The 12,837-nt window shown below is 37.9% G+C and overlaps 1 protein-coding gene across 9 annotated transcripts in view; it reads right to left on the reverse strand.

The window, feature by feature from the left end:
* Nucleotides 1-12,837, reverse strand: part of L3MBTL3 (L3MBTL histone methyl-lysine binding protein 3) — a 119,739-nt gene that overhangs the window by 56,597 nt on the left and 50,305 nt on the right. For all 9 annotated transcript variants that reach the window (XM_082406145.1, XM_082406148.1, XM_082406147.1 and 6 more), the window contains one exon: nt 473-549. In XM_082406145.1, the coding sequence (XP_082262271.1) occupies nt 473-549 (77 nt within the window). The remainder of the gene's footprint in view (nt 1-472; nt 550-12,837) is intronic.

Below are 12,837 nucleotides of genomic sequence, written 5' to 3' on the forward strand. Positions count from 1 at the left end.
AAAGTGGAAGGGACTCGCCTTCCCATCACAGGAATGGTTGGTGCCCTGAGTGAGTAAAAGATCAGGTACTAACTGAGACGCAGTATCAAGGAACTGGGGACAAGCCTAAAACTGACACCAGCTGGTAGAATGGAATAAGGCTAGTATTTGAAGCTCCAAGCTGAGTCTTTATGCTTACATGCTGCAGGCAACAACCACACAACAGCTCCTAACAAACCAAGGAGGCATCCTTTCCCTGTGATAATGACAGTCTTCATCACTCACAGGAGTATCCACAAGCAACCACATATACCACAGTGATGCTCTGTGTTAACTAACCACCCCGTCATTTCATATAAGCAGTAGTCACGGCACATTAGTGATATGCTCAAAAACTCACTGCCTTATGATGAAGCCACAGAATCTGTTCTTCAGCACATGAAAATAAACTCAAATTGACATAACAAACAGTAGACCCACAATCAACACAAACCTGGAGGAGTAATAAGGGTTCTTCGATGTTCTTTACACCAACCAACTGGATGAATGTGTGGGCTAGAGGCTTCACACCTGTAGGTTATATAAATTTAAAAATCGTAATTATCAGGATAAATTCTCAAATACTAGTAAAAGTTCAAAAATGTTAGAGATTGTGAACACCTTATACAGAGTTCTATGTTTTACAATCTATCTAATTTGAAAAAAATATTTGCTATACCAAAGGATTTTTCACTCTTCCAATATATAAGTACCAAGTAGATTTTTATCAGATACATATCGTATAAACTTGATACCAGGGAAATAGTTTTTGTTCCCACACAAATTGTGTTATATTCCACAACTTCAAAAACAGCAAAAATTAAAAGATAATAAATTTGTGTGACTGTGAGTGAAGGGAAGCCCAGGACATTTGCAAGGTTTTGGGCATGGCCACTAGAGAGTATACTTACCATTTTTTGAGACAGGAAGAATGCAAGCACAGCCTGACATTCCAAACAGTGAGTGAAGAGTTCTGTTACTAACACGTTTAATAAACAGGTCAAGAAGTAGATAATGAGCACAAAAATTTGAAGTTCAAGGGCAAGATCAAGGCTAAAAACACATACTTAGGAGTCATCAGCATTTGGGATTGTATTTAAAGCCATGAGCAGAGATGCGACCATCCAGAAAATGAGTACAGAGAACAGAAAAGAGAAGAGAAGAGACAAAGAAGTCCAAGAAAGAATGACTAGTAAAGTAAGAGAGAGAAAGAAAGATGAAATCGATTAGGTCAAATGCTACTGCTAGGTCAAAGAAGAGACAAACAAGAACTGATCACTGGATTTACCAACATAAATGTCATTAGTATACTTGAAAAGAGCTGTTTTGGTGGAGCTGGGAATGGGAAAGGGCAAAAGCCTGAATAGAGGGGGTTTAAGAGAGAGTGGAAGGAGGAGATTGGTTCAAGATGGCAGAGTAGAAGGACGTACTCTCACTCCCTCTTGCGAGAGCACTGGAAGCACAACTAACTGCTGAACAATCATCTACAGGAAGACAATGGAACTCGCCAAAAAAGATACCCCGCATCCAAAGACAAAGGAGAAGCCACAATGAGATGGTAGGAGGGGTGCAATCACAATAAAATCAAATCCCATAACCGCTGGGTGGGTGACTCACAGACTGCAGAATACTTATACCACAGAAGTCCACCCAATGGAGTGAAGGCTCTGAGACCCATGTCAGCCTTCCCAACCTGGGGGTCTGGCAACGGGTGGAGGAATTCCTAGAGAATCAAGACTTGGAAGGTTAGCAGGATTTGATTGCAGGACTTCAACAGGACTGGGGAAAACAGAGACTCCACACTTGGAGGGCACAGACAAAGTAGTGTGCGCATAGGGACCCAGAGGAAGGAGCAGTGACCCCATAGGAGACTGAACCAGAACTACCTGCTAGTGCTGGAGTGTCTCCTGCAGAGGCAGGGGGTGGCTGTGGCTCACTGTGAGGACAAGGACACTGGCAGCAGAAGTTCTGGGAACTACTCCTTGGCGTGAGCACTCCCAGAGTCCACCATTAGCCCCACCAAAGAGCAGGGTAGGCTCCAGTGCTGGGTCGCCTCAGGCCAAACAACCAACAGGGAGGGAACCCAGCCCCACCCATCAGCAGACAAGCAGATTAAAGTTTTACTGAGCTCAGCCCACCAGAGCAACACTCAGCTCTACCCATCACCAGTCCCACCCATCAGGAAGCTTGCACAAGCCTCTTAGATAGCCTCATCCACCAGAGGGCAGACAGCAGAAGCAAGAAGAACTATAATTCTGCAGCCTGGGGAATGAAAACCACATTCACAGAAAGACAGACAAAATGAAAAGGCAGAAGACTACGTACCAGATGAAGGAACAAGATTAAACCCCAGAAAAACAACTAAATGAAGTGGACATAGGCAACCTTCCAGAAAAAGAATTCAGAATAATGACAGTGAAGATGATCCAGGACCTCGGGAAAAAAATGGAGACAAAGATCGAGAAGATGCAAGAAACGTTTAACAAAGACCTAGAAGAATTAAAGAGCAAACACCTAGAAGAATTAAGGAACAAACAGAGATGAACAATACAATAACTGAAATGAAAAATATACTAGAAGGAATCAAGAGCAGAATAACTGAGGCAGAAGAACAGATAAGTGACCTGGAAGACAGAATGGTGGAATTCACTGCTGTGGAACAGAATAAAGAAAAAAGAATGGAAAGAAATGAAGACAGCCTAAGAGACCTCTGGGACAACATTAAACGCAACAACATTCACATTATAGGGGTCCCCAAAGGAGAAGAAAGAGAGAAAGGACCCAAGAAAATATATGAAGGGATTATAGTCGAAAACTTCCCTAACATGGGAAAGGAAATAGCCACCCAAGTCCAGGAAGTGCAGAGAGTCCCAGGCAGGATAAACCCAAGGAGAAACACGCCAAGACACACAGTAATCACGTAGTAATCAAACTGACAAAAATTAAAGACAAAGAAAAATTATTGAAAGCAACAAGGGAAAAATGACAAATAACCTACAAGGGAACTCCCATAACGTTAACAGCTGATTTCTCAGCAGAAACTCTACAAGCCAGAAGGGAGTGGCATGATATATTTAAAGTGATGAAAGGGAAGAACCTACAACCAAGATTACTCTACCTGGCAAGGATCCCATTCAGGTTCGACAGAAAAATCAAAAGCTTTACAGACAAGCAAAAGCTAAGAGAATTTAGCACCAGCAAACCAGCTCTACAACAAATGCTAAAGGACCTTCTCTAAGTGGGAAACACAAAAGAAGAAAAGAACCTACAAAAGAGACCTGATAACAATTAAGAAAATGGTAATAGAGCATACATATCAATAATTACCTTAAATGTGAATGGATTAAATGCTCCAACCAAAAGACACAGGCTCACTGAATGGATACAAAAACAAGACCCATATATATGCTGTCTATAAGAGACCCACTTCAGACCTAGGGACACATACAGACTGAAAGTGAGGGGATGGAAAAAGATATTCCATGCAAACGGAAATCAAAAGAAAGCTGGAGTAGCAATACTCATATCAGATAAAATAGACTTTAAAATAAAGAATGTTTCAAGAGACAAGGAAGGACATTACATAATGATCAAGGGATCAATCCAAGAAGAATATATAACAATTATAAATATATATACACCCAACATAGGAGCACTTCAATATATAAGGCAACTGCTAACAGCTATAAAAGAGGAAATCGATAGTAACACAATAATAGTGGGGGACTTTAACACCTCACTTACACCAATGGACAGATCATCCAGACAGAAAATTAATAGGGAAACACAAGCTTTAAATTACACAATAGAACAGATAGCCTTAATTGATATTTATAGGACATTCCACCCAAAACCAGCAGATTAGACTTTCTTCTCAAGTGCACATGGAACATTCTCCAGGACAGATCACATCTTGGGTCACAAATCAAGCCTCAGTAAATTTTAGAATACTGAAATCATATCAAACATCTTCTCCGATGTTATGAGATTAGAAATCAATTATGGGGAAAAAAACATAAAAATCACAAATACATGGAGGCTAAACAATATGTTACTAAATAACCAAGAGATCCCTGAGGAAATCAAAAAATACCTAGAGGCAAATTACAATGAAAATACGATGATCAAAAACGTATGGGATGCAGCAAAAGCAGTTCTAAAAGGAAAGTTTACACCAATACAATCCTACCTCAAGAAACAAGAAAAATTTCAAATAAACAATCTAACCTTACACCTAAAGGAACTAGAGAAAGAAAAACAAACAAAACCCAAAGTTAGTAGAAGGAAAGAAATCGTAAAGATCAGAGCAGAAATAAATGAAACAGAAACAAAGAAAACAATAGCAAAGATCAATAAAACTAAAAGCTGGTTCTTTGAGAAGATAAACAAATTGAGAAACCTTTAGCCAGAGTCATCAAGAAAAAGAGGGAGAGGACTCAAATCAATAAAATTAGAAATGAAAAAAGGAAAAGTTACAATGGACACCACAGAAATAAAAAGCATCCTAAGAGACTACTACAAGCAACTCTATGCCAATAAAATGGACAATCTGGAAGAAATGGACAAATTCTGAGAAAGGTATAATCTTCCAAGACCAAACCAGGAAGAAATAGAAAATATGAACAGACCAATCACAAGTAATGAAATTGAAAAGGTGATTAAAAATCTTCCAACAAACAAAACTGCAGGACCAGATGGCTTCACAGGTAAATTCTATCAAACATTTAGAGAATAGCTAACACCCATCCTTCTCAAACTCTTCCAAAAAATTGCAGAGGAAGGAACACTCCCAAACTCATTCTACGAGGCCACGATCACCCTGATACCAAAACCAGATAGAGATACTACAAAAAAAGAAAATTACAGACCAATATCACTGATGAATATAGATGCAAAAATCCTCAACAAAATACTAGCAAACAAAATCCAACAATACATTAAAAGGATCATACACTATGATCACGTGGGATTTATCCCAGGGATGCAAGGATTCTTCAATATAAGCAAATCAATCAATGTGATATGCCATATTAACAAATTGAAAAATAAAAACCATATGATCATCTCAATAGACGCAGAAAAAACTTTTGACAAAATTCAATACCGATTTATGATAAAAACTCTCCAGAAAGTGGGCATGGAGGGAACCCATCTCAACATAATATAGGCCATATATGACAAACCCACAGCAAACATCATTCTCAAAGGTGAAAAACTGAAAGCATAAGATCAGGAACAAGACAAGGATGTTCACTCTCACCACTATTATTCAACAGAGTTCTGGAAGTCCTAGCCACAGCAATCAGAGAAGAAAAAGAAATAAAAGGAATACAAACTGGAAAAGAAGAAGTAAAACTGTCACTGTTTGCAGATGACATGATACTATACATACAGAATCCTAAAGATGCCACCAGAAAACTACTAGACCTAATCAATGAATTTGGTAAAGTGGCAGGATACAAAATTAATGCACAGGAATCTCTTGCATTCCTATACACTAACAATGAAAGATCAGAAAGAGAAATTAAGGAAACAATCCGATTCACAATTGCAACAAAAAAGAATAAAATACCTAGGAATAAACCTATCTAAGGAGGTAAAAAACCCGTGCTCAGAGAACTATAAGACACTGATGAAAGAAATCAAAGATGACACAAACAGATGGAGAGATATACCATGTTCTCGGATTGGAAGAATCAACATTGCGAAAATGACTATACTGCCCAAAGCAATCTACAGATTCAATGCAATCCCTATCAAATTACCAGTGGCATTTTTTACAGAACTAGAACAAAAAAATCTTAAAATTTGTATGGAGACACAAAAGACCCCGAATAGCCAAAGCAATCTTGGGGAAAGAAATGGAGCTGGAGCAATCAGACTCCCTGACTTCAGACTACACTACAAAGCTATGGTAATCAAGACAATATGGTCCTGGCACAAAAACAGAAATATAGATCAATGGAACAGGATAGAAAGCCCAGAGATAAACACACGCACCTGTGGTCAACTAATCTATGACAGAGGAGGCAAGGATACACAATGGAGAAAAGACAGTCTCCTCAGTAAGTGGTGCTGGGAAAACTGGACAGCTACAAGTAAAAGAATGAAATTAGAACACTCCCTAACACCATACACAAAAATAAACTCAAAATGGATTAAAGACCTAAATGTAAGCCCGGACACTATAAAACCCTTACAGGAAAACATAAGAAGAACACTCTTTGACATAAATCACAGCAAGATCTTTTTTGATCCACCTCCTAGAGTAATGGAAATAAAAACGAAAATAAACAAATGGGACCTAATGAAACTTAAAAGCTTTTGCACAGCAAAGTAAACTACAAACAAGACGAAAAGACAACCCTCACGATGGGAGAAAATATTTTCAAACAAATCAACGGACAAAGGATTAATCTCCAAAATACATAAACAGCTCATGCAGCTCCATGTTAAAAAAACAAACAACCCAATCAAAAAATGGGCAGAAGACCTAAATAGACATTTCTCCAAAGAAGACATACAGATGGCCAAGAAGCACATGAAAAGCTGCTCAACATCACTAATTATTAGAGAAATGCAAATCAAAACTATAATGAGGTATCACCTCACACCGGTTAGAATGGGCATCATCAGAAAATCTACAAACAACAAATGCTGGAGAGGGTGTGGAGAAAAGGGAACCCTCTTGCACTGTTGGTGGGAATGTAAATTGATACAGCCACTATGGAGAACAGTATGGAGGTTCCTTAAAAAAACTAAAAATAGAATTACCATATGACCCATAATCCCACTACTGGGCATATACCCAGAGAAAACCATAATTCAAAAAGACACATGCACCCCAATGTTCATTGCAGCACTATTTACAAAAGCCAGGTCATGGAAGCAATCTAAATGCCCATCGACAGACGAATGGATAAAGAAGATGTGGTACATATATACAATGGAATATTACTCAGCCATAAAAAGGAACGAAATTGGGTCATATGTAGAGACATGGATGGATACAGAGACTGTCATACAGAGTGAAGTAAGTCAGAAAGAGAAAAACAAATATCATATATTAACGCATATATGTGGAATCTAGAAAAATGGTACAGATGAACCAGTTTGCGAGGCACAAATAGAGACACAGATGTATTGAACAAACATATGGACACCAAGGGGGGAAACTGGGGGGCAGGGGTGGTGGTGGTGGGATGAATTGGGAGATTGGGATTGACATATATATACTAATATGTATAAAATAGATAACTAATAAGAACTTGCTGTATAAAAAATAAATTAAATAAATAAATAAATAAAATGGAAAGCCAAAAAAAAGGGAGAGAGTGGAAGGAGATGGGAATAGCTAACTCAAAAAATACATTTAAGGGGTTGTGTTTTAAAAGGAAGCAGAGAAATGAGAAATTAGAAAAAGGGAGGTTGTTGGGTTTTTTTAAATTTGGGACATACTTAGGGGAAGCTGGATGAGGCATATATGGAAATCTCTGCACATTAAGTTTAGAATTACTTCAAAATAAAACCTTTTTTTAAAAGATGGGAAATATCACTTCATTTATTCAAGACATATATGCTGAGCGACTACCATGATCAGGGCACTGTTCTAGGTGCTAGGGCTACAACAGCTACCAAAACAAACAAAAATCCCTTCTCCTGCTTGGGTACTGTAGGAATAATTCAAAAGAGAGGGATGACCTATCAATGCAGAAGAAAACTCACTCTGTGCGAGGGAGCAGAAAAGCGTAAGAGCGGGGGGACATCACGCACAGTTAGAGAGAAGGTTCGACAGAGATCAGAAAGGTGGGGAGACAACATGGTGGGAGCATGTGGACCTCTCTTTTGAGCATGTCTATTTTGTCAGTGATACAGGAAGCAAGCTGATCAACTGAGTGGGAGAAAAGGAGAGGGGTTGTGAAAGATTTGAGGGAATAAAAAGGGGAGTGAAATTTCCTGGAAGAATAGACAAGGACATGTAGCAGGATTATGGGGCAGGACTAAGGGCCCCGTTGAAGTTAGCAGTCATGAAAGTGAGTTAGGCCAGTCAGCATGTGGCGTCTTTCTCCAGCTATATTCAACCGCTCAGGCACAGGCAGAGAGTAGGCAGAAAGTCAGATTCAACCAGAATTGGGATTTTGCCAGGCAAACACAATATAAGGAAGTAGAGGCTATACTTACAAGGGAGTAGTTATAACAGTATTACAAAATATACAGGCATCTAGAGGCATATTACAATTAAAACCTTAAAAAAAAAAGTTGGTAGAACATTTCCCATCTGTGTTCTCAAAGATGATAGGAATCATGAAGTTTAAAAAAAACGTCAGGACCCTATGATCAAATATTTGAGGAAAATAACACATCTCCCTCTTAGAGATTTACAAAATACATCATTGGTATATTAAAGACTGAAGTTATTCTACACCAGGCATACTTCACCTTATTTCACTTTGCTTTACTGTGCTTTGTAAAGATCACATTTTTTACAAATTGAAGGTCTGTGGCAATCCTGTGTCGTCAGAAGATGGTTAGCATTTTTTATCAATAAAGTGTTTTTTAATTAAGGTATATACATTGCTTTTTTAGACATAATGCTATTGCACACTTAACAGACTACAGAGAACTTTCCAGGAAATGTTGTAAGTGAACTAACACACAGTCACCACTTTCCAAGTCAATCTTTCCAAGTGAGCAGCTCTGACCAGTTAACACAAGATGAGCTGATGGAACCCCAATTTAATGCTGATTTTTCTCAAAATCATTTCAGTAGAAAGTACCTTTAAATTTATAGTTGAAGGTTTTTATTCACTTATTGAATATCTCCTACCCACCCCTCCCTTACACTATTATTTTTCTTAATCTATATAGGGTTACATGTGTATGTGTATGTCATTATTTTAGAAATGTGAAAGGAAGACATAATGCCGCCCAGTTCATATGGCAATTGGTACATTTCTTACACTATACATTTTCATAAAAGATATTTTAATACCCAATTCCTTCCGAGGCATTATTATAAATTGTATAAGCAAAACTATGGAGCTCGATTTCCAGCTGTACTATTCTTTCCTAGACAATTATTTGGTTATGGATTATTAGTAATGATGCAGCCTTTATTTTAGAGAAATTTTTATTTTATTCTAGGGAAAGCTGTTAATTGATACAGGGATCCTTAAAAATGAAAAAATAAGTATATAATACTTTAATTTTTTTCTTCCCAATTTAAGACAACTATCAAGTACTTCTAATTACCTGTCAGGTTCATGTTGATTGAAATAAAAGCATTAGACATAATTAACTCTTTTGATTCTACTGGATTTCTCTATAAATTACAAGTAAGGAAAATACTGTATCATATTTTGGTGACTCATTCCTGTATTGCCTGAATCTTATATAAGGTTTTAATATTATTTAAATATTGATCAAAGTCACCGTCTAAAATAAACCAGGAAACTGTCTCAATAATGAAAATAAAAATAGTACTATTTTATCTAGTTTACTTATAGCTCCTCAATAAACAAACAACACTTCCATCAGAAGTTGGAAGGCTGTGAAATCCTTTGTTACTATTGAAACACAAGTCATCTCTTAGTCCCATCTAGTGTTCAGAAGCAGAAATGTAACCAAGAAAAAATATATTGAAGAACAACTAATGGTGAAAAGTTTGGCAAACCGTTGCTCCCTGTGCCTTTCCTTTCTTTCTTTGGGGTTTTTATATGTATTTTTAAAGAACTCCATCTCAAAAAAAAAATTTTTTTGAAGTCCACTTCACAAGTAAGTGCAAATTATTTATGAAGGCTGCTAAGATCCAATCAGATCTAGACTGGTAAATAATAACAGAAGTAATAATTCATGAAAAATCCATGTTTGTAATATAAAGTGAGCAAACATTAAGATCCTCATTTTATGGAAACACTGAGAGGTTAAGCGATTTTGGGTTAAAAAGAAAGGGACCCTGGTTGTATCAGTCACAGCCAAAAGCTAAACAAAAGTAAGGCACACATGCTGGGCTCCCCAGATCTCGGCAGAGAGTCAAACAAGAACATTTTAAGACGCTCACTTAAGGAAAACCTCAAAGTCTTCATTCAAGCAATGGTTTAGATTCTTTGAAGAAATACAGCACTCTTGGCCTCTCTCACTCCCTAAATCCAGAGCATGATGACTGTCAAGTTATTTCCCAGGGCCCACTTTCCTGGCTCCCACTCTGTGCTAACTCTTCAGGGCTTCCAACACTCGGTTTTACTACTAAACCCCAAACCTCATCATACGGAGTCATCATAGTTCTCCTTTTCATCCCTAATTCATTTCCAAACCCATTCCCCACAGTGGCTGTTTTCAATATTCGTAATTTGCTTCAAGATTAAAACCTGATTTCACTAACACAGTGACTACTAGGAAAAGATAAAGGAGGTGCCACCTCATCACTCTCCTGTCAATTTTCCTTTCCTGTCTTCATTTCCTCCATGAGTGAGAATAAAGCTTATTTCTTCCCAAGGCTAGCCCCTCCTACGGGACACGGTATCCTCAATTATCCAGTCTCAAATGTCTCCCCTCTCCCTCTACAGTGGCTTCCTTCCTTCAACCAAGCTCAACACTCTCTGTGTGCAGGAAACCCTCCTTAAGGGTTGACGCCCCCTCAGGCAATAATCCACTTTCACCTTCAGGGCCAAACTTCTCCGCTTGATGTCCTTTACAGCTATCTCTTTAACCTTTTGCAAACTGGTTTCTGTTTCTAAAATCCTTATTTTAATCCTCACACCACCTTGTGAGATAGGGACTATTAATCCTTTCTGCAAAGGGGGCAACTAAAGCTTAGAGGAGTTAAGTCACTTACTGAATCCCCGGGCTGCCATACCCCAAACATACCCTTTTTTGCCCCATGGGCTTAAACATAAGCAGTGCTTTCCTGGAATATTTCATCCCAACATCTAAGTACTAATTCCTATCATTCTTCATGGTCCAGTTCAAATCCCATGTCCCCAGGAAGACAAAAAGAAGAAGTTTGCAATCCACTTGGAAACAATCAGTAAAAGGCCCCAGCCCCATATTTGTTCTAATTCACTAACTCAATGCTTCTCTTTTTCATAGATCTGTTTGATGATTTTTCAGCCTAACTCACTGGGATAGCGGACTGAAATTCAAAGACGGCTGAAGTGGCAACCTCATTCTAGTCAACAGTCGCCTAAGTCCTGTTGTCATGGTTTCCTGGTTCCCAAAAGACAAGGTCACGTGAAAATAACATTTTGGGGGGGGGGGGGTTGGGTCACATATTGCTATTATTTATGATTATTATTAATATTATTACTTTGTTAATTTTTTATTTTATATTGGAGTATAGTTAATTAACAATGTTGTGCTAGTTTCAGGTGCACAGCAAAGCGATTGATTCGGTTATACAAATACATGCATCTATTCCGAAAATAACATTTCTTTAAAGCAAGATTCCTTCCCAGGGCCTGAGGGAAGAGAGGGGGTGACTGCTCATTGTGGAGCCCAGCCCTCACGCATCGGAAGATGATCGAGGGAAAGAGGCCACACGCTGCTCCGGGAGGATGGTGGCATCCTCACTGGGAGGGCTTTCCTTCTGCCATCCTTAAAGTTCTTTCCCGTATTCCAATATTCTGTGATATTTAGGATTATTCCTAAGTCTAATCACTGTCAAGGGGATAGAATTAAACGACTACCAACTACCAGTGATAAAAGCACAGAGGAAACCCAGAGGTAAAACAATTATTATTCTAATATATGTATATTATTTCCTTCCATTAAAAACTACTTCAATCCTACATAAATTTAAATCCCACATAGCACTCCTCTTTGGAAGGAAGAAATGTTTTACTGCAATTAAACATGCAGTACCACAAATGTGTGTGTGTGTGTGTGCGCGCACGCGTGTGTGTGCATGCGTGCATGAGCGCTTTCAAATTCCCACTAAGGTAAAAAGAGATAAGATCACTGTCCAATTCAAAGGGAAAAAAATCTCATTTCCAAACTATTTTAAATTGGGAAAGCAATCCGATTTGTATCCTCAATTACATACCTAAGTAATTTATGCAGATACAAAGCATTCCAAAATTCGAAGATCAAAGAACATAATATTTAATAAGGCTGGAGAAATTCCAGTGCACTTAAGCAATTTTCAATGTGCCTTAATTGTATATTGAGGCAGAGAACACACCGTTATTCTTTTTCTGACAATTAACAAAATATAACTTCAAGAGTTAGAAGTATAAGTATATCCTCAAAGTACATTCCATTCTAAAAATAATTTGGTTGTGCTCATAAGAGTACAAAATCAGAGCTGAAAGAGATCAATTTTTCCCCCTGCTCTTTCTAATAAGAACCCAGGATGCTTCCTAGTCCCTAGGCATTTGCCATCAAAGAAAAATGTGACAAATTCTTCTAGAATTCCTCATTACTTTTTTCCAGAAGAATGTTTTTAAAGGAAATACATCTTACGTCAAATAAGCAGCTTACACTTTTAAACCCTGTAATACTTACAAGACCACAAAAATAACTGAAACTAACATCCACCCATTTTGTTTAAATCAGGCAAAAGCTCTAAAAAAAATTCTCCCTAAATGAATCAGAACTTTAAAAACAAAAAGCTCTCATTTCAACAAATTCTAACTATTGCTTTAAAGTATCATTTATTAATAAAAGGACTGGATCCTAGTCATCAAGTTGGTACTGCCACCATCACAGCACATCAAGCACAGGAGGGAGAAATATGTTCCTCCCAGGACAGATTACAATATTTCTGAATTTACAGTTTTCTCATCTATTCACTCACTCAAGATAGGTACACATAATTTTAAA

The sequence above is a fragment of the Balaenoptera borealis genome (assembly GCF_965194805.1).
Source record: "Balaenoptera borealis genome assembly, chromosome: 9".
NCBI lineage: Eukaryota > Metazoa > Chordata > Mammalia > Artiodactyla > Balaenopteridae > Balaenoptera > Balaenoptera borealis.